The sequence below is a fragment of the Thamnophis elegans genome, chromosome 1, assembly GCF_009769535.1.
Source record: "Thamnophis elegans isolate rThaEle1 chromosome 1, rThaEle1.pri, whole genome shotgun sequence".
NCBI lineage: Eukaryota > Metazoa > Chordata > Lepidosauria > Squamata > Colubridae > Thamnophis > Thamnophis elegans.
This window is the reverse complement of record NC_045541.1, coordinates 101,922,819-101,946,337: the sequence shown is the minus strand read 5'-3', so window position 1 is coordinate 101,946,337 and position 23,519 is coordinate 101,922,819. Positions and strand designations below refer to the sequence as shown.

Sequence of the window (23,519 nt, the reverse complement as noted above, 5' to 3'; positions counted from 1 at the left end):
ACAGATTTGTACTTTATATTGTTTTAATATCTCAAACAGCACATTTTAATGCATCTTAATTTGATTAGATGATTGAGATTTTTATTTTTGCCATTTGTTGCCAGATGTACAGCACATAATAGCTGCTTCCAAGCACAAATATGAAGTTTTCTACTTCTTGTTATTATTGTTGAATAATAAAAACTTGAATACAAAATATTTTACTTTTCTATGAGGAACGAGGGACTTCTATTATTATCCTCCAAGGAAAATAAATAAAACAACCGGATTTTATCCTGATTTTTATTTGTTGATAATAATATAAAACATATGGCTTTGCTATGCTGGCCATAAGAGAAACTAAAACAAAAAATCCATATTTGGGTAATATATTGAGTAGGTATAGTGATGCCATAGAACAATGATGGTGAACTTTTTATCCACTGAGTGCCAAACTGCACATGCATGCGTAGACATGCGCATGTGCGCAGAAGAGACCCGAAGACCAGCTGGCTGGAAAGAGGTGGGGCATCCCAACACCAGCAGCGCAGCAAGAGGTAAGGTCTTTTTTCCCTTCAGCTTCTATTTTGTCATTTACAGGGAAACAGAAGCTCACGAAAGACACACCGTGGAGATCTGACAGAGAGGGCTCTGCGTGCCATAGGTTCACCATCATGGCCATAGAAGAATGTTAAATATATTTTAGTGGAGTGTAGTTCTTTTAAGGGTTTCTTAGGAGCCCTGGTGGTGCAGCGGTTAGAATGCAGTATTCCATTCTAACAGTATTGCAGGCTAACTCTGCCTACAACCCAGAGTTTGATCCTGATCCAAACAGCCTTCCATTGTTTGGAGGTCAGTAAAATGAGGGCCCAGATTGCTGAAGGAAATATACTGAAGTTGTAAACCAACCAGAGAGTGCTTTAAAGCAATATGAGGGCAGTATGTAAGTTTAAAGACTATTACTATTGTTATTCTTTTTCCTCAATGAGCCTAGGCTATTTGTTGACGCTCTGTATACACAAGATTCACGGTAGACTTTCTAAGTTTAATTAAAGATCTGGTAATCCCCTACAAGTTTTGGATGTTTTATTTTTATACAACCTAGTATGATATAAAATAGAGATCATGTTTATTTAAAGTATGTTGCTAAGATGCATCTCAAGGACAATTACCTAGAAGGAGGAGAGTTTGTGAAGATTGATAGAATATCCTTGGCTGCTGCTCAACAGATTAGGAGTTATGGATTTTAAGCATAGCACTGATATAAAAGTATATAATAAAAATATTACTGGGGATGATGAATGAGTATTTAAAAGTAAAAAAATGAGCAAAACAGCACAACATTTGTGAATTACAATGTAGACCTGGAGCATGGAATGGTGCTATACATCTGCTGGTTTCTCTACATGGAAAAAAAATCACAAACAATTTAACTATATAAACTGCAAAAATACTTTTAGATTTAATTGTTTAAACAATTGTTACCCTTTCTGAAAAAAAGAGACACTGAAAAGCAATCATAGCTTCAAAAGCATGTAATATCATTTCAGCAATTATTTATATCAATTTGGTTAGCAATACTAACCAAAAAGTGATCTATTCATATATGACATTAAAATGATAGATAACTTCTCCAAAAAGAACTCCAAATCCAAAGTGTTCACTGCTACATGTAGAGATAGAAAGTAACTGAAAGAGAGCCTTATTTTATGCTCTGAGTTCTTAGGAGGTCTTCATCAAATATGATAATACTAAACTTTATCATCTGTTGAGTGATAATGAAAACTGCAATCAGGGGTTCAGCACACAATTTGCAAACCAGTTGTTAAATATGTCTGAAGAGGCAGGGAATGGAGGAAGACTAGATGTCTCTTTCATCTCCTGCTAACTGGAACAAGCCTGCACATGTTTTCACATTTATCAGTAATTCTTTACCAGTAGGGCACAGGATAATAAAGCAACAAAATACATTTATTTTATCATTATCTTATTCAAAGACTCTCCCTTATCCAAAGGTCTCCCCACACAAATTTAGGGATGACAACGAGATCTGTTCCTCTGTTGGTTATACTGTAGGCTTGCTTTGTTTTCCAAACCAGGCAGATGTTTATTCACAAATTGATAACCTGTATGTTTCAAAATTAGAATATAAGCGGAATATAAATGTCCTCCTACCAAGGACATTTTTTTAAAAAACAGAATAATCCTTTTGGAGCTTCAGATAGTCTAATCAATCTCCTAAAAATATCCATCTCAAATCTCTCCATCATCAGATGGTAGTAGTAATATGAAAGAAGATGGGAGAGTAAGAGGAAGGCCCTAGAACAGGGAGAGAGTTATAAGAAAATATGTGTATATATCTTCATTGTAGCTTGGAATTGTATAAGAAAGAATTATATGATTTGGGCAAGTGTAGGAATGGTCTAATAAGCTTTGCAACCACTTTTTCAAAATAGCCAATCCAGAAATCCAGGTTGCCACCAATAGTAATAAGGGAAGGGGGGAATTCCTGGCAAGGGATAGTAGTACGAGCAATGACATATGAATGGAAGACAAATTAAGATTATAGAAATACCACTAACAACCAAAGAGAATTATTATCAACCTAACTCAGCTACTAGCAAAAGTTCAGACAGTTGACAATAGGTAGATAACAACAAAGGTATTATTCCAGGATGGCATTTGTCTCCATTGCTTTTCTACCAGATTATGGGTGATGACGTGAGGAAACAGAGCTCTCCAAAATAGTCAATAAATTGCTCTCAATTCTCAGAAATTAAATGATCATTTTTGTTCATATTCTTGAACATAAAAAGGACATTTGGGTTCTTGATGGAAGTAAAAAGACTGAAGCAAAAAAATAATAATATAAAAACCCGTTGAGCACCCTTTTTTAAAAGAGACCTTTTTTTAGAAATATGAATAAAACTTTAATGTGCTCAGCACTTGAAAAATAATGTGGAATAGAAATGGGCAAATCACAGAAAACATTGCACATCTTGAGATTTTGGAAGAGTTCCAAGACGATGGATTCACCTTGGCAGGCTCCATCTGGGTGCCTTAAAATAGTCCAGATAATCTGAAACAGGAAGATGAAAGGAACATTTTCCCCAGTTTGGCAGAGTTTGTGTTGACAAAGCTACTGTAGAATTGTCTGAATCTTTCAATGTGGGTAGCTGGAACTTTAAACTTTATATTTATAAAAAAATATGGGAAATATTCTGGTGACGAGGAAGGGCAAATAAATTCCTTCTGAAAATTGTCATAAAAAATTGAAAGAGCCCATTTGAGTTTCAGATAAGGGATAGTGTCATTTAGTAGGGAAATATAGTCAGGTCACAAAATCAGACGGGTCGTAAGATCTGTGCCTTTTCTATAATTAAAATATCAGCATAAATAAGCAATTTGGCAGATCACTAAAGCAGCTATTCATCTTTAAACAGCCGTGGAAAATCTTCAGGCCTTCCAAATCATAATGACTGGGAGTTAGATATTAGACATTCTTGGCCCAGTGAATATGTAGGTTATGCATCTGAAACCAACTCATTATTCAACACTTAAGGGGAATGCAAAGGAGAAGCCAAATAAAGTTGCAGAGATTTTTGATAGTCACTAGTGGTGAGTATCAGAAAATCTATTGTGTACTTATAAACTAGTTCAAAATATAATAGCCTACCATCATTGGCTTCCATCTTTACTGAGGGTTCTACAGTCTGAGTGAGGAAGAAGCAGACATAGAAATATTAGTGATAACCCCCTTATGCAAAACACAAACATACTGTACTTTCATTCTGAATTGAATCAGCCAAGATTTCACACTGATTTTCTTCTCTGAGACTACACAGTCCATAGCGACAAACTTCTCATGTAACTGATTGTGTTATGCAGACTTTTAATAATCAGATCTTACTCTCACACTTTGGAATCACTGCAATTACGAAGCATTTTTCCTATCTGAAGATTACAGAAAGACAAGAGTTGAATAAATCAACTAATTCCTTAATCGATCTGTTCAGTCATTAAAATATTTTTCTATTCATTTAGTAGATAAAGGACATCTAATAAGACATAGTTCTTTTGAGCACTTTATTAAGAGGACAGATGAAAAGTGTAACTAAGATAGACAAAGAGAATTTTTTTTTTTAAAAAGACTAAGCCTACTTGTGGATGAATGGAAAATCAAGAAATGAATGAAGACTGAGTGGAAGAATATGCTTTTAAGAATGTTTTAGATGTTTGTTCTAAGGAAACCACATGCATGAAGAGAAACATTTTAGAGATAAGCAAACTTTGAAAAAACATTAAAAAAATAGACAACACAAAATAAAATTTCCCTCTTGTCCAGACAGCATTGATCAGCATAATCAGGGAAATTAGAATTTTGCAGGGCTATAATTGTACATGGTTTCCCAATCATTACCTGATGTATTTTTGTAATAATAATTAGCAAATATATTACACAAAGAAGACATAGCTAAGGTTTTACTATATATACTTAAACAAAGATGACAAATCTTCAAATGCATTTGTGAGATTTTCAATCAGCAAAATTTCCCTTTCAGTCTCATTGCATATTCATCTTAATAATATATATCAAACTCATTTCTTCATTTTTTTGAAATCTATTCATCAATATTTTATTGCAACAAATATGTAAAATAATTTACATTTGGTTGTTGGGCCTACTACCAGTCAGAGAAACAGTTTTAAGACTTGTTCAAAAGAAAAGGCAATCAGTAAAGGGTAGTGCATAAGACACAAAAGGAACAGGGAAGTAAGTGATGAAAAGGAGAGAGGCATCAGTAGACAGTGAGAACTGCCTAAAATGCATTTTACACTTTTTTATTACAAGGCAAAGATCACTTTTCCACAGACCTAATTACTCTGGAGAGCCTTAAAATCCCAGCAAAAATAATTTTGCTGGCTTTTTCACAGCGATTTTCTGACTGAGTTGTGAAGTGAAAAGAAACGCTAAGTGCGGCAAATCCCTATAGAAATTTTCCTAGCACCAGCTATTAAGCTGTGGCAAGATAATTTAGGAACTCTTGAATTGTATACTCTCTAGTCTTACAGTAACCAAATTTGTTCAGAACTGCACTCTTCCTGAAGCTTCCATAGTGTGAGAAAATGAGTTTGCTGTTAGCTGCAAAAGGTAAGCTATTTTCTGATTTCAAGACTTTTGCTGAATTCATACATGTAATTTATTTATAGCATAATGTATAAATAAATAAATGTATTGTCAATAACTCTTGACAATAGAGGGTTTTGTAGAGGATAATTTATGATTTCATGTTATTTGTGAACTAATTTCACTGCGGCTACTATGAAGAAAATAATTAAAGGTTTAGTGCAATGTGCAAAACCTTTGTCACAGGATGTAGTATTTTAAATTTAATCAAGGTAGAAGATTAAAATCTATGTTTGACATAGTTCTTTAATCCTAGAATAAGTATGTTAAGAAATTTAGCATATATATCTGAGAGTAAAGGAAACATAATTTGTCTATGGATACCATAGTAATACATTTAGAATAATGAATATTTTGATTATTTTAGTGATGCAGGCACATTATCAGATTTATCTGAACTGGAATGGATCTACTAAACCAGCTATGATGACAGAGACTAATTATTTAAGAATTAGTAGTAGTCATTTCACTTTCAGTTATTATTCAAAAGTAGGTACATCAGTCAATCAGTCTTGTTCTAAGAAAAAAAAACTTTATAGAGCAGAATGAGGAGATTGTGTGAAAATGAAATAAAATGTTATAAAGAAATCATTGTACCTGCTCCTTATAAAATAATCTAAATTCAACAAACATTAATAAAATAAAGCTTTAGGATCCAACAAAACCCTCTCTGTTTCAGTCTTTTAAAAGTAACTTGCTTCCCTTTTAAACAATATATTAAATAGTTATCCAATATACCAGTGGTGAAATTCAATTTTTTTTACTACTGGTTCTGTGGGCATGGCTTGGTGGACATGGTGTGGCTTGGTGGGCATGGCAGGGGAAGGATACTGTAAAATCTCCATTCCCACCCCACTCTGGGGCCAGCTGGAGGTGGCATTTGCCAGTTCTCTGAACTATTCAAAATTTCCACTACCGGTACTCCAAACCATTCAAAATTTCCACTACCGGTACTCCAAACCATTCAAAATTTCCACTACCGGTTCTCCAGAACCTTTCAGAACCTGCTGGCTTTCACCTCTGCGATACACTAAAAACAAGACAGATTTATTTTAAGAAACAAAAAAATATCTAGTGACCTAACTTAAATCTGACCTTAGCAATGCCCAAGTGCAATTAGCTTTTTTTCAATGACTCAGAGCTCAGATTTTCTACTAAATTCCAAGTACTATTTATATTTTCTTTACAGTGCCAATGTTGCAGAAAATGACAGGCTTTAGACTTCTCAGGATACAGGAAAAGTTTATTTGGCAGCCAGGTTCAGAAAGTTAGCACAATGGCTAACATTGCAAATTCTGAACAACCTTCATCATCAAAGCACGTGTTCTTATACAATCTCAAAAGCATCGCATCACGGAAATACTTAACTCATTTCTTATTGGTTATTTTGGGGGGAAAGCCTTATAAGTAGATGAGGGTCTTACTTCTCCTTTTGTTACAGGTATGGACCACGTGTCATTAACGAACTTTATCTGAAACTTATGGTTTAGACTTTTGACATAGGGATGTTGGCTAGAACATCTTGTGGTTAGAGGCTGATGACATTTCCTTTAAGCAGACTTCTAACTGTCCCTTTTATGCCATGTCTTCTTTCCTATATTTTTAATCCATATTTTATTCTAATTCAGAATGTTGATGAACTGTCATATGTATTCTTATAAACAGAAGAAATTAAACATATTACAAAGAATACATTCAGAGTTTGGGAGCAATCTTGGATGAGGTTCTGTTGATGAGGCCTAAGTGATTTCCATGGCTAAAGTGACTATTTGTGTCAAGTAGAAGGAATCAGGAGCCAAGGCAGTTCAAATGAATATAGATATCAACTTTGAAATGGTTTGCGTTTGTTGCAGCCATTTTCTTCGTTTCTCAGCTTGACACACTTTGAGAGGGAGAGCTTCGGAATGTCAGACCAGACATCAACAACTTACTATCTCGTGGGAACCAAGGTCATACCAACAAGTGCTGGAAGAGATTACCAAGGAGACACCAGAACACCCAATTGGACAATGTATCATGTGACAAGGAGGGAGGGAGAGAGCTCTCTGTTCTTTAATTATACTGAAAACATGGGAAATAGCCAGAGCTGGTTTTGCATTTCAAACGTGCCAAAATGATGTACTCAATAAAGTAGTTCTTTTGAAAAAGCCAAACATCTCAGAGTTACTGGATTGGTTGGTTCATTACTCAGACAACAGTTTTATTGCATGCTTTCTACACTCTCTACAAGAATATGAACTACAAGGGGCCAAAGCAAATTGGCGGTATATAAGAGTCAACAGAAACAAGGTGGGTTGGACTTAGATCTCTTGTGGGCGTGAAAGGACTTGAGACCAATTATTCACTTGACCCCCTGTTTTGGACTCAGTTTTATCATTTCCTGTAAGTTGGACTGTATTGAGATACAAATATAAATGTACAAATATACAATTAAAAGCAATTGAATCTGTCTTAGGTGAAGACAATTTTATGGTATTTGAATTGTTTTCTCTCCCTTTTTTTCTGAAGTCCACAATATTGATGTTTTTCAAGTATCTTAAATGCTGTTGTTTCATGTTCCCAACTCTTCAACAAAACCTGTGTTTTATTAGATTGTTTATTTGTCATGATGCTTTTATAGTTTATAAACTGATTGAACTCGTATATGAATGAATTAATATATAAATAAAGCAATATATCATTTTAATTTTAACTGAAGAAGAGTACAACTTAATTCAATCTTCAGTTAAGGAAGTTGGAAAAGATAGTGGACTACCTTACAAAGAACAGGGCTAAATGTTTTAAACCATAGTTTGCCTTGCTTTGTTCTAAGAAAAAAGAGCAGTTACTAGTTTTGCTTATTACATCCAACTTTGCCTACTAGAGATTTTAAAACACAATGACTGAGCCTGCTGATCCTCCAACTCATGAGAAAGGGTAACTCTTCCCAAAATTGCCTGAGCAAGTTTTACCAGATATAAGATACATTATATCTCTACAAAGAACAAGTGAGAATAATCTGCCTAAACTCACAAACTGAAATTGAATAGGGAACATGAAGTTTGTGGTGTTCTTTAAAGAGAAGAAGAAACTATCCTAATAGAATTATAAGCTATCTAGCCTTCACACAGTTTTGACTTTAAGGCAGAGAAGAAAGCATTCTTCTTGCTCCTCTTCCTCCTTCTACAAAGCGTTTCACCTGTACTTGCAGTTCTGTGCCAATACTTATGAAATGCACAAGTGAGAGGTGGGGTATTTTGTCAACGATACTGCCCCGATTTTTCATATACTGAATTCCTACTTTCATAAAAGTCTATGCATCTACACTTGAATGCACACCAAGACATACAGACTGTGTATAAGATACATAAGAAACAGGATCATTAGTAAAACAACCTGGGTCCCAAGGCAAACCTCCAAAGAGTACTCAATAATAAGCCCAAGTGCTGATTCATACTGTACATACTGGCTTCTTTTGGTATTCTTTGGTTTTTTTTTAAATTATCCAGCATGCATCAGCAATAAGTTGCTTGTATACGCTCTAATTCACTATCCGAGACCAGCTTTTTTTTTAACCACGTTAGCTACAAATGTTCTTTTATGTCCTGGTGGATTATACTCTGAAACAAAGCAGTAGCTGCACACTATGTTTGTTTTCTGAAAATCTATATACCGTATTTTTTGGAGTATAAGATGCACCTTTTTTCTTCAAAAAAGAGGCTGAAAATCTGGTGTGTCTTATAAATCGAATACAGCATCTTTTTTGCCTCCTGAAGCCCTGCCCCCTTCACCAAAATGGCCATGCCAAGCCTTATGGATGCTTTCAGACAGATCCTGGGGGCTGGGGAGGGCAGAAATGAGCAAAAAATGGGCCATTTTGTGCCCCCCCACCAGCCCTCAGCAGCACTCTATAAGCCTCCATAAGGCTATGAATGCAATTATTGGGACAAAAAACAGCTCATTTTCATGAAAAAGGGGCCTTTTTTTGCTCTTTTTGCCCCCCCCCCCAGAGCACTCTGCAAGCCCCACCAAGGCTATTCATGCCTTTTATTTGAAAAAAAAAATGGCCCGTTTTCACGAAAAACGGGCCGTTTTGGGGAGGTTTGCCCAATGCAAAAACTTTTTCCCCCTTTTCAGAAAGCTCTTTAGTTAGAGTGATTGATGAGAATTACAGTGATCAAGTGCTGTGCCAGCAGAAACAAGTCTTAGGTGCTGCAGGTTGTCAGTGATTTCCTTCTCCAGCATATGGTGGATAAATACACCTGGAAACATCTACCTACCTACCTACCTACCTACTCTCTCTCTCTCTCTCCCTACCTACTGTATTTCTCTCTCTCCCCCCCCCCCTCTCTCCCTCCCTCCCTCTCCCTCTATCTACTTACCTACCTACTCTCTCTCCCTACCTATCTACTTATTTTTCTCTCTCTCTCCCTCTCTCTACCTATCTACTTTTTTTAAAAAATTGCCTCTTCAAAACCTTGCTGCGTCTTATACTCCGGTGCATCTTATACTTCAAAAAATATGGTAAATCTTGTTAATCTACAGAAGGATGTCTTTAAAAAAATTGAGGTACATTAAAATCAGGAGCTGGGCCACTTCAACATTTAAATGAATTTTGCAACTATTTTTATAAAGTGTCTGCTATGTGGAAAAATTTGCCTGTTGACAGAAGGCTGCTGAGTTAGACACAGTTAATCATAAATAATCCATTTACTAGATGAAAATTGGTGAAGTTCTTTATCCGCTCTAATCCGCTATCCGAGACCAGCTTTTTTAAAACCACTTTAGCTACAAATGTTATTTTATGTCCTGGTGGATTATACTCTGAAACAAAGCCACTATGTTTGTTTTCTGAAAATCTGTATACATCCTGTGAAGGACTCAGAGGGACTTCTGAAAATAAAAAAAACATACTGGAGGTAGTATAAGTGAATTCAATTTTCCTTTGTTTATAAATAAAATAATCAGGTAATATTGTATTTTTTTCAGCTGGAGCAGAGAATTTGGAAGATTCGAAATAGATTACCTGGGCTGATTAGCAAAGAAATGAACATTAATCACTTTGCTTTCATCTTATGTATGTAGAAGAAAAAGGAAATGATCTTGCAATAAAATCAGAGGATCTCACTTTTATACCCTCATGTTAATAGTTTCATTGTCACAGCTAATATGATAAATAACTGGAAGTAAAAGGGAAATGTAATAGCTTTATAGCTTTGGTTATAAGATTCTCCTTTGAAGAAAACAAGCTCCCTTTCAGAAAGAAATCTGTAGCTAATAAATTGTTCTGCTAATGCACTCAATTCCTATGGGTGGTTCATATTACAATTCAAAGACCAGGTTAATTCCAGTTAGGATTCTCATAATAATAATAAAAAAAAATATTTAAAATAAATAAAAAAATGAGAAGTTAGAATGCACTTTCAATGGAATGTATACTGGATTTAAACTATTTAATTACATCAAATTGTTTCAAAAGAGTTGGAATACTTCTACAATATGCAAGAGGTTATATTAACTCTAGCTGCACTAATGAAGAGATCATCAATACACTTAGCATGGATATTGATATTCCCTGGCAGGAACAGAGAAACTACCATTAAAGAAGAGCAGGGAAACTAGTATTGCAGCAGCTATAAAGCCCACTTATCCTAATGAATTATCTGAATAACAAAGGACATGATTTTCTCAGCACAAATTGGAGTACAGGGTACTCCAGCATAATCAGAGACAATCCTATTCTGATTTGTCTAATCTATGATTCATTTTTCCCCTACCACAATATTTACATTAGAGTAAAAGCATAACCACTTTAACTAGATCCGGGACTACTACGCCCGAGAAAGGAAGATTTAACTATTTTTTCCCCAGACATTTCTCTTCCCAAGTTCAAATCTACATGAAATATTTTTCTAAGGACCTTTAATTGATTTTGTGTGGAAGGAGGAATACATGTTGTGGATTCTGAATTGGCACCTATGAAGTTATAAAAAAATGTTCAGGTTTATTAAGAACCTAAACCATGGATTCCAAAGAGCAGGCTTGGTCATCATTTCAGTCCCTCTTTGGAGCAAGTCAAAAATGTGCTGCTTCCAGTGCCGCCAATATCAATCCAAGAAAAGGACAATTGTAGGACTAGAAGACCTCCAAGGTCACTTCCAACCCGGTTATTCTATATTCTCTTGAGTAAGTCTTCAAGTCACCTAAGGATATCTATGCATCGATTTCAAAAGAAACCTTTCTTTCTTATCAATAATGGTATCAGGTACTCACTAAATCCTAAATACATTATGATTAGAATTCTAATCTGATTAGAAGTCAGTTTGATATAGTGATTAAAGCATTGGGATAGAAATCAGGAGTCTGTGAGTTCCAGTCCCACCTTCAGGTGACCTTGGATAAGTTACTTTCTTTCGGTCCTAGGAAGGAGGCAATGGCAAACCACTTCTGAAAAATCTTAGAACTAAGGAACAGATGGTAAAGGCCTCCTACTACCAGGTGGTTCACTGAGAAGGTGGGATGGCCTCTGTAGCAGCTCCCCTTTTCTGGAATTGCTTAATTTCTGGAATATGGATGGCCTCACCCTTACAGCCTTCCGTAAACAGATAAAAAAGCCCCTCTTCTGGAGAGCCTTTGGGAATTATTATAAACAAGTCACAGTTTGTTTCTTATTCTTAGTAACTATTATAATTCCAATTTTGTACCATGTTTTAATATGTAAATTCTGCATGTTGCCTTGAATCCAGCTGGTTTCAGAATCAGATAAATATTCCCATACCAGTTTTTATAATTTACTTCAAAAATTTAAAATTTCTTTTCTTCTTCTCAATGTTTCTCATCATGCCACCGCAATGTTAATACAATGATGCTGTATGAAGATCTTATATTTAAATTTTATTTCCTGCTATAGGCTGCTGTCTTGCAGTTATGGGTTTGCAGTCCTACAGGGTGGGAGCCAAGTTCCCCCAACCAGCTCTACCAGGCCTGTAACCCTCCTTTCTTCCCAATAAGAAGGGCAGCCTAATATTCTACTTTGCAGAATTTTCCTTGCAAAGTCATTGCTCTCCACTTCCCCAAACATAATAGAATTTAATTGGATTTTAATTGTGTTTCCAAGATAATTTATTTTCTTCTTTCTTTTAACAAAGTAAGTTGAAAAAAATGTTACGAAACAAAATTTGCCCTAATAAATAAGTTGCTATACTCAGTGAAACAACCATAGGAAGCCAACAGCTATTCATCACTATCAGCACATGATGACCAGAACTGCATTAGCACAAATTAGTGTAATACATTAACATGGATTAAAATCCTCTTGGGTTTTATTTGGTGTCAAATCTGGTGCAATGAAAAGTCTGAACTTACATCCTTATGTAGATGACTTTATCTCTCAGCATGCTGTTTTAAAAGGTTCTCTTATATGAAGAACAAATAGCTCATTCAATTTTTTTCTCTATGGAATAATAATCTGATAACTACAGTAGCTAGTTTTGGGGTTTGGGTCTTTGCCAATTGCATCTTGATTCAGGCCACAAAACTTTCTTCAAAGGAAATCTATCTTAATTCTTTCAGAATAAGTGTATGTGTATTAAAAGGTTGAAAGCACCGGAGGATGAATCAGGCATTAATAAAAAGTATATACTATGTATTTCAGTGAAAGGAATAATATATGTAGGAGCAAATTATTGTTATTTTCTATTAATAACACCACTTAAGGCAATCAATTCTACTTTATATAATTTTGTTTAAAATGTATTAAATTGCATATAGCAATTCTAAGGATACAAAAAAAGAAACCAAAGACAGGGTCACAATAGATATAATGCAGATTTGACGACAGTAATAAATAGTTCAGGACATGTGGGGGCACCATTATGTAATGATACATAATAATACATAATGATATGTATTTATCAAGTGCCCAAAATAATTTTTAGAAATTTGAAAAATCTCATAATGATGTATATAATTTTGGAAAAGTGGTCAACATCTAAAGCCTTTTATATATTTTGGTGCTCATGTGAATTAAAATTGTATGACATTATATAATACCCAATTTTCCTATCTTATATAAGAAATGCAGAATCCAACAGAAGTGATAACCCCATTTGGATATTCAGGTCATCTCTGGAAACAAATCAGCACTTTCTTTTACCTTCATGACGAAGCAGATAATTATAAAACCTAAGAAAACCCCCCGTCTTTTGGGAGACTAAGCTGAGATAACAAAGGACACCATAAAGGAACAACATTTTTTAATTCAAAAGTTTGCTTATTTGTTAATTATATTGATTTAATGTAATCAATGCTCACCCATCTTGTGACTGAAAACAGTTGCATTGGAATCCTGTAACAAAGCTTTAAAATCGAGTAGACAATTTCTGAAAACTGATACACAATAGCATGCATCTCTATAAATGCTCAAACTGTAAAATACTTGTATAATAGTCTATTGAATGTTTTTTAATTACTAAGTCATCAAATGTGCTATTTAAGTGCTTCACATTTTGTAGCAATGTCCCTAAAAACAATAAATTCACTTAAAATACGAACATTTTATTGTGGTATAGTGAAGAACAACAGGCAAGATAATAAGTTATAGGAGAAATTACTTCCAGCTGACAAAAATTTTTAGAAGCTGCTTCTGGGCACCAGATGCTATAACTATGCTATTTGTAGCTAGTAAAATATGCAGAATCACATATTTGCTTTAATTAAGCATTTGGTGTCATTTAATTTGTGTCTATCTTAAGCATTTTCTTGTTTTCTTTTGTCTGTTTTTAACTATTAAGTTAAAGATTTAAATTGGTTTGAATTAAGATAAGCACAACAACTACAAGTTAAGTTTTAGTGTACGTCCTATGTAAATAATAAGCCAAGACCAGACACAATAAAGAGAAATAGCAGAATTGGGTTAAGAGGAAGCAGTCCAAGCAAATTCTAACCTTCTGAATGTAAAAAAGACTTAAATTGGTTTAAATTAAATGTAACATACTTACATAGTCTTAGTGGAAGGAAAACTGTGCTAAAACCTACGTCCAGTTTAGAAAAATGAAACTAAGCATGTGGGCTCTTATTTTCCTAATTTTCAATTACACACTGGAAATATTTATTAAACTCAGTTTTACACTGAAATTAAAATTATATTGCAAATTTATGCTTACAGATAAAATTGAAGAATTATAATCTGGCACTTCTAAAATGTTAGCAAGTGCTTGGCTCTAAATGCAATTAAAACTCTGTTGTATTTCCACAATGAAGGCACTCAAGATGTACTTGGATAATATTGGATGAGTATCTAAAATTTGATTGCATTGAGAAACTGATCATTTGCAATAATCCTTTTTTCGAAATGGGCAGGGGACAATACAGACTGAAAATGGGACTGTTACTCCTGCTCAATAGCAATAGCACTTAGACTTGTATACCGCTTCACAATGTTTACAGCTCTCTCTAAGTGGTTTTACAGAGTCAGCACATTGCCACCAATAATCTGGGTCCTCATTTTACCCACCTCGGAAAAATGGAAGGCTGAGTGAACCTTGAGACTGGTGAGATCTGAACTGCCAAACTGCTGGCAGCCAGTGATCAGCAGAAGTAGCCTGCAGTACTGCACTTTAACCAATGTGCCACCACGGCTCATCTCAATGTGTTTGAAAATGAATAAAAAGAATATACTTTACCAAAAGTATTCTTTGAACTAAAAAAGGAGCACTAATATTTTAATTTTTCCTCAAATGACAGTCTCAGCTAGGTCTTGCTCATTTTCACATCAGGTTCACACTGTTTTGGTTTATTATTCATGAAGTGAAATATTAATGGGAATGAATTGTCAAACCAGTAGAAGTAGTTGCTTTTCTGTTATTATTAAATTAGTGTGCAACACCAAGGACAAAGGATTTCTGTTATTGCCATCTGCTGATAGTGTATCACAGTCTTATTCTGAATTCAAATTTAGAAAGTACTACAACTTTAAATGTCACTGTGTCATATTGAATGTGCATAGGTCTGTCCTGGATTTTGGGATCAGATCCAAACTGTATTCTAATTTAAAATATTCTAATTTAAAATACAGCATATCAAAGACCTAAAATTCTGTTTTTTAATATGTAAAAAGGTAAAGGTGTCTCTGCAATGCCAGCAGTGTCTGAAAATGATTCTATGGTCATGTGGCCAGCATGACATCACATCGCAGCACAGAGTCTACAGCGCAACACGCAACCTTCCCACTGAAGTGATGCCTATTTATCTACTTGCATTTTTACATACTGATGAACTGCTAGCTTGGCATGAACGGAGGCAAGTGACAGGAGCTCACTCCATCATGAGGTGGTAGGACTCAAACTGCTGGACCTTCTCTAGCATCTATTAAGGCACTGAGCCCCTATGGCTCTCTTTTAATGTGCAGGAACAATAAAATATTTGAATTATCCTGCTTTGAGTGACTTTTGCATATAACTTAGATCTGTACACTTCTATATTTCATATAAGTGGCAATATGAAAGAAAATCTCTACGCAACCTATGGTAGTCCTCAACTTACAATCATAATGGAGTCCAGACTTTCCATTGTAAATCATGACTGACCTAATTTTATGACTTTTTTTCAAGCAATCATAAAGCAAATACATTGGCTGTTAAGTGAACACAGTGGTCATTAAGCAAATTCATTCTCTTCTATGGGTGTTTTTTGCCAGAAATCAACAAAAAACATTGTAATTTGCAGTCATGTGAATGGGGAACACTGCAACTAGCTATAAAGCTAAAGCCACCATCAGAACAATGGAATAGGATCATGATTAACTTTTTGGAGAGTCCATTATAACTTAAACCAGTCATTAAATGAGGATTACCTTTGCATTTGTCCACGTTGAAAAGATATTCTGAAGAAAATATTCTGATTGGTATTCCTCAGTAAAAATGCCAGTCTTACCCTTTGAATTGTTTATGCTGATTTTTTTCTGTTTTTTTGCTTCCAACTATTTAGTAATTATTAATCCATTAGAGGACCTTTATCCATTATGTTATTATATTTTGATAAAGAATAAGATGGGCAGTAGCAAGGGAAGGAGGGAAGGAACCGGTATTTAATGGCAAAGATTTAGGATAAAAAAAGGCTTTAATAAATATGATTTTTTATTTCATCTCTGTTATGATCAAGCATTAAATACAGAGCATGGTCACAAACAATGAACCCATAAGTGATAGGAGAGAAGAATATTTAAGATGCAAAGCACAATGAGGGTATCAGAGATATGAAACTTCCAGTGCATTTGTGAAACCGGATTAGAAATGAAAGCAGAACGACTTACCTAAGCAAATAACATGCATATCACTTGGTGGCTCTTTATAAAGTCTTATCTGATTTATTTTTTCTATTAGTAGGAGCCCAGACAACTACTGGTTCAAATGCCATCATACTGTATATCTTTTAATGGATCATTTATCTCTTCTACCTTACGGAATTGAAACTTTGTTATAAACAGAAGATTGACAATGGAGATTAGAGTACCAGTCTCAATAGAATGGGTTTAATAGCCCAACCAAATTTCAGAAAAAAATTGAGTAGAAGAATGAGAAGCTAATCAAGAGGAAAATGCATAGTAACAGAACATGTAAACCAAAAATTAATGAGGCTTGAAGATCAACAATACTACTCTTAAACCAATAACTTCTTTATTGTGATATTGCCAAGCTTCAGCAGACTGCAAGCATCAGTCAGTAAAGAAACATGCAAGGCAACAATAAAATTAAAATTAGTCTACAGTAGCAAAAAGAATGAAGAGGTTTTTTACAAACATTTATATATAGAATCCCACCATAAAAAGTTAAAATAGAATCTTGTTTTAGTGTTTATCTGAAGCAGATTTTAAAATAATCTATATATGGCAAATGCCCAAGAAATCAGGATGTAGTTATAGAATTCATTGTAAGATTAAGGAAACAGTTTGAAAACATAGTGTGGGATTCTTGGGAAGACAAAGAGAATCCCAAGAGTGATGTGGAATGCAAAAATATTTTAAAGATAAAACTGGATTTGAAAAAAAGGAAGTGAAAAATAGAAATGTAAAATAGTTTAACTTATCTCCCAGTTATGACATCAACTATAACGACACTTTCTAAACAAAATCATCTGTAGGATATAATAGTGGGGCTTTTTGGAATGTTATTATCTAAATACTGTATGTCCAAAAGTAATAAAAATATGCATTATTAATAAAAGGCAATATAACATCTACTTCTGGTAGAGTTCTGAGCTGTGATATATTCTTCTGAAAAGAATATTTTGTTTTAGGCAGGATGATAGAGGAGATTAGAAAGGATGTTAATATATTAATATATTAAATATATATTAAATAAATATATATTATATTATAGAAAGGATGTTAATATATTAGAATAAAATAAATAAAATAAATATGAGAAAAGTGACATTGAAATGGTATCAGTTTAAGTAACTGTCATTAGTCTATTCTTGCAGCAAAGTAGCAATAACTGAAAGACTCCATAGGGAAAGAAACTGGTCTTTCCATAGCATCTCACTGATTTTAAGCCATTTATTGTTAATAATTCCTAGAAAATCTAATCATAATAGACTGTATTCATAATATAATGGTACAAACCACAAATAGAAACCTAAATGCCTACACTAATTGAATGTTCTGTGTTCTGTGTGCGTGGCTTGGTGGGCATGGCATAGCTTTGTGGGCATGACAGGGGAAGGATACTGTAAAAATCTCAATTCGCACCCCACTCCAAGGGAAGGTTACTACAAAATCCCCATTCTCTCCTGATCAGCTGGTACTCGGGAAGCAGAGAATAGATGGGGGCGGGGCCAGTCAGAGGTGGTATGTACCGATTTTCCGAACTACTCAAAATTTCCGCTACCGGTTCTCCAGAAATGGTCAAAACCTGCTGAATACCACTTCTGGTGAGGGGGGTGGTATTTTCAAAATACTCATGAAATTATTTTTGCAAGGCTATAATAGTTATTATTTTTCTACATTTAGCACTGATTACTATATTGAAAACTACTTTAAAAATATAAGCAAAGCAATTGTACTGTCCGACATTGTCTTCTATAGTTTCTCTCCATTCTGACAACGAGCAGAACCAACCTGCTCCACATCCCATCCATTAAACAATGTTATCTGATGGGACCTAGATGCTTTCTTTGTTGCAGCATCTGGTTTCGGGAACAACATCATCACAGAGATTGATTTGTCCCCACCATGACCTTGTTTAAGAGCTCTTTAAAACATGGTTCATTGCCCAGGTTTGGTGTTATAGTTGGACCCCTTACGATTAAAATGGTTCTTGTTAGATATTGTTGGAAGATTTTATCTCAGGCCTCTTGCTCTTTTGCCTGTATATTTAATTGTTTTAATAGTGTATACCATCTAACATTACATACCGGACAGCCTAAATAAACAAAGGGCTTGGGATAGATGAGGATATGTATTTAATTTATCCTTTAGTCCTTTATTCTTATATCCTTTATTTTTAATAAAGGAGCCATGGTGGCACAATCATTAGAATGCAGTACTGCAGGCTAACTCACTGCTCACTGCCAGCAGTTCAATCCTGACTGGCTCAAGGTTGACTCAGTCTTCCTACCTTCTGAGGTTGGTAAAATCAGGATCCAGATTGTTGTGGGCAATATGCTGACTCTGTAAACCGCTTAGAGAGGATAGTAAAGCACTATAAAGCAATATATAAGTCTAAGTGCTGTTGTTATTTCAATAACTTGTCAGAATGATAAATATTTATTTAATTGTTTAATGAGTTCTGAGTAACTTTCCTTCTTATCATTGCCCTTACTGTATCAACCTTTGTCTATCAATTTTTCTATATATATAATCATACGATTGTCTATATAAATGGATGTTACATAAATCACTTGACCTGTATCTTTCAACTGGAAAAAGGTTAGACTAGCTAAAAGTCTTTTTTTTAATCCTGTGATACATAAAAGCAAAATTCTAGGCGATGAAGTTCAAGATCTTAAACTAGGTCTTCATTAAATTAAAAATACTCTTGTTACAAGATTGTTCTAAAATGCCTAGAGATTGCTGTCTGCAATAAAAGATAGGCAGCAGTTATTTTTAAGAATGATAGAGAAGAATCCATATAAATCTGGGCATTTCTGTATGCTTGTGTGAAAAATTAATAAGACTGCATTTTGTACTCTCCCTCCAAATCCATCATTTCCCATTTTCTCATTTCTTTTTCAATATGATTGGCCTATTGCTGATACAACTGTACAGTAAATATGAAATCCCTAGTTCTTTCTAGGCATTTTCCAATCACTCAAAGTTTCTGAGCTAACAATTTCTATAACCATGAATGCTGACCAACTCTGGCATACTTGATGTTATTGTTTGAAACTGGAACATTTTGTAAACTCCTTACGTGTAACACTTAGGAAACTATTAAAATGCTACAAAAATATCCAGCATTATACTATATTACTTCTACAAAACAAGATATTCTATTATTCCTTTAAGTATTACTAGGATAGGAAGAATGTCCTTTTATTTATTTATTTATTTATTTATAGAATTTATATGCTACTCATCCTAACTTCAATTCTTTTAGTCCTTAACACAGTGATGGTTAACCTTTTGGGCACAAAGTGCCCAAACTGGAAGGTTCATGTGTGCTCATGTGCGCACGCACCAGAGCACTGGAAACCTGATGACCAGCTGGCTGGTGCGCATGCACACCTCAGAAACCCAAAGACCAGCTGGCTGAGCTGAGACAATGGTGTGCATGCCCACAGAGAGGGCTCTGTGTGCCACCTCTGGCACTCATGCCACAGGTTCGCCATCACTGCCTTAACAGTTACAGTTGTTATCATTTTCAAAAAGTGTATATATTTTACTTTAAAAAAGGGATGCATAAAACCCACTGACCCCAAAATGTAATAATCATAACCAAAAATTATATGAAGTTGTCTTTCCTCTCCGAAGCAATCACCCTATACTTTACCACATGGGTTTCCAACCTTTTGGCTTGCCTAGGCTACAAGAGGAATTTAATTGGGCCACATGAAAATATATATTATAGTTAATGTACATAAATCACAGAATGTTAAAAGTTTATGATCTTGTGGGGCTGCATGTGCCCTGTGGGATGCACACACCCACTTTAGAAATTAAATTAAAAATAATGCAAAGATGTACAAGACTCCCTTGTTTAGAAACTTCTTAATACTACTTGTATTATACAAAATAGACTTCACACAATAAAGGCCAAATTCCTCCCTCCTCCCCACCAATGGCACAATGTTAATTAAGAACAAGCACCTCAGTGTGAAAACCATGTTTTCAATTCCATACTTACCATGAGAGTTTCCGCAGCTTTCTTCATCGCTGTTGTCCTGGCAGTTATTTTGGTTGTCGCACATAAAGCTTTTATCAATGCACAGGCCATTCCTACAGTGAAATCGGTCAGTAGAACACAGCAAAGGATTTGCTGCTGTGGAAACAAAAGCATATTTTATTCAAACTTGCAATATCGCTTTGATAGACATTATTCCCAAGAGCACTTCCATTCCATCTGTGCTTTAAATTTTTAACTGAGAGTCTTTTCTTTCCTCTGAACACTGTACTGAGCCCAGTTTAGAAGCAGATGAATTGTGAGAGGGACAGTTTAATTTGGCTCGTGTATTAGTGAATCAAAGCTAGAAAATTTATAAAGGATTTATAAAGGATTTGGCCAATGAAATATTTTCTGAAAAGACAGAAAGGTAATTTGACTGAAAGCAACCTCATACTTAACCCTAAATTTAAGCACAGCTTCTAGTGCTATTGTATTAGTGGACCTCTAAGCCAGAAAGAATAATAAACTTAAGAACATAGCATAAATTCCTTGTTTTGACCTCTGGAAAGTGACACAGAAGTTAAGAAAACACTGAACAAAGTGCATACACATATAAGGATGTGTAAGAGTATAAAAGGAGGAAGATGCTGAAGGCGCAGGTGCTATTTGACATTAACAGCACACCTCCTCCTTTCTTGCACATGATTCAAACAGAAATTATTTTACAAACCTTGATGTAGAAATGTGTCAGTGAGTTGAATGTGTAAATGATGTGCGATGCTAAATCTGTAACCTCTAGAAATGAATGTCTTAAGTTGTATTAGATTGTGATTTAGTAAAAGGAAAGGTACTTTTTGTCTCTAAAAATGATTTAAAAATAAATGCTATGGTTATAAGACTTCAGAAAGACGAATGCCTCCAAGGAAGAACTGTATGGTGATATGCTTCAAAAATCCAAGGCATGTTTGATAACTATTAAACCAAAGTCTTAGCTAAAACAGGCATATATAAATTGAATTTTAAATATAGAATAATCTCCTACTGAAGAATGGGAAATTATGCACTGATTTCAACCATATGTGGAGAACTACATATTATATTCTTCTGTACTACTTTAGGTCTGCTTTAAAACAGTCTAAAGGCTGAATTTCCACTAGCATTTTCTTTTGTACATAGGCACATATGTATTCATACAACTTTCTTCTATGATGAGAGCATTTCAGCTGTTCAGGGGTTACAAAGATGTGGGTATGTGCATACCTTCAAGTCAGTCTTGACTCCTGGTGACAGCCTCAATAAGTGCCTCACTTTCTTGGCAAGATTTTGGGGAAAAAATTACTTGTCCCCTTTCTAGGTTGAGAAGGTATGATTGGCCCAAAGACAGCCAGTCTCTAGGCTCTCAACTTCTAGGCTGATATCTTAGCAACTACACCAAACTGTCCTTCCAGAAAGATATGTACAACAGTGGTAAACAGCCACTGTTCTCTTCTACTCACTCTTGATCTCAGCAAAGAGCCACTCTCCAAGCTGACAATAGTTATCTGTAGTGGGGATCCTAATTCTACATACGATTGCTTCCATATTGAATATAACCAATATTTTAAATGTTGTTCTGCAATAACTCTTTTTGTGACTAAACTATATCATTTGTTTGTCAAACAAATAGTAAAAGCAACATAAAGTGCCTCCTTTAACAGCCTTCAAATTTTCTACAGTTTTAGGATTGTTAAGGGATGCAGCCTGATTCTAAAGCAAGACATCTTGATCTTATAGAAGCATTCAGCGATTGATTTTGACTCATAGAAAAGTATATCACATTTTTTAATATGGAAAGAAATGAGATGGAAAATTGTTTTCTGTTGTTATCCTCTCTGTCATTATTATATGTCAAATGCATCAAATTATTTCAAGTTTCAGGAGAATTGAATTTTCCATCATACAACTATTGTACTTAGGAAACTGACACTTCATGCAGACACCATCAGACAAAAACTCAGTGGTGCTATTCAACCGGCTCTATTTGGTTCAGGTGAACCGGTAATGGTGGTGGTGGGAGGCTCCGCCCATCCACCTAGAAGTCATCATGTCCCATTTTTGATGCTCTGCGCATGCGTGGAAGGTCCTGTGCTAACATTTGCGAACTGGTAGCAAAGGTAAGTTGATTTCACCCCTGAAAAATCTGTTTTACTACTCAATTTGTTTTTTGGGAGGCAAAACATCCACTTACAGTAATTTTTATTGTTACCTATATTCTAGTATTGCAAGTACAATAAAACTTCAATGTAGTAGGAAGAGGTCTGAAGATTTGTCAAACCCCAGGTTTCTGTCTTCCTCACCATTTCTTTCCTTTCTCTTCTGGGAACTTCTGTCATGAGCAGTTCCAACTTAGAGGACTTTGAGGAGTCCATTCTGGATTAGCCTGAAGGAGTTCAAGAGAATTAAAGCACCTGAGTTTGATTCACCTGGAAGGTTTCAGAAACAACTGTGCCTATTGTCAGAAGACACCTAGTTTTAAAGCATGCCACATATAATGAGAACAAATTAATGGTATTTGGCATGTCTCTTTGCACTCCCAGTTTTGCTTAGTTTCACCAATATGGGATGTATTTAAGATCCACTGATTTCCCTCATTGGCGGGAATTGCTCACCCATCCTAAAATCTTGATATTTGTGTTCCTGAAACTGTCACCTTGAATCTGGGCAAACTGATGACAGAGTATTGTGGACCATGGCCTAACTATGATTCCACACTTGATACTCACTTTGGTGTGGAAACTGTTTACAGGTAAGCTTCCATGTGATTGTCACTGCTGGGCAGGTGGATTACAAATAAAATAATGCAATGAAATTGTAGAATGATATATGTAAGGAACTATTATTGAGGATAGCAAAGTGTTTCAAATTCCAGAGGATTTAAACTCAGATTGCCAATTATGCTGACAGGACATTTGCTCTGTATTCAAAAGGGCCTGCTTTAATCCTACTGGAAACATTTTAAGATTGAAATAACTTGCCTTGCTCCTTTTTCTGTTCATTTTACAGAAACAGAC

The 23,519-nt window shown here is 35.0% G+C and overlaps 1 protein-coding gene across 2 annotated transcripts in view; it reads right to left on the bottom strand.

Annotated features, from left to right (window-relative positions):
• The window catches only part of LDLRAD3 (low density lipoprotein receptor class A domain containing 3), a 154,958-nt gene that overhangs the window by 36,877 nt on the left and 94,562 nt on the right, over positions 1–23,519 (bottom strand). For both annotated transcript variants that reach the window (XM_032233995.1, XM_032233988.1), the window contains exon 4: positions 20,491–20,625. In XM_032233995.1, the coding sequence (XP_032089886.1) occupies positions 20,491–20,625 (135 nt within the window). The remainder of the gene's footprint in view (positions 1–20,490; positions 20,626–23,519) is intronic.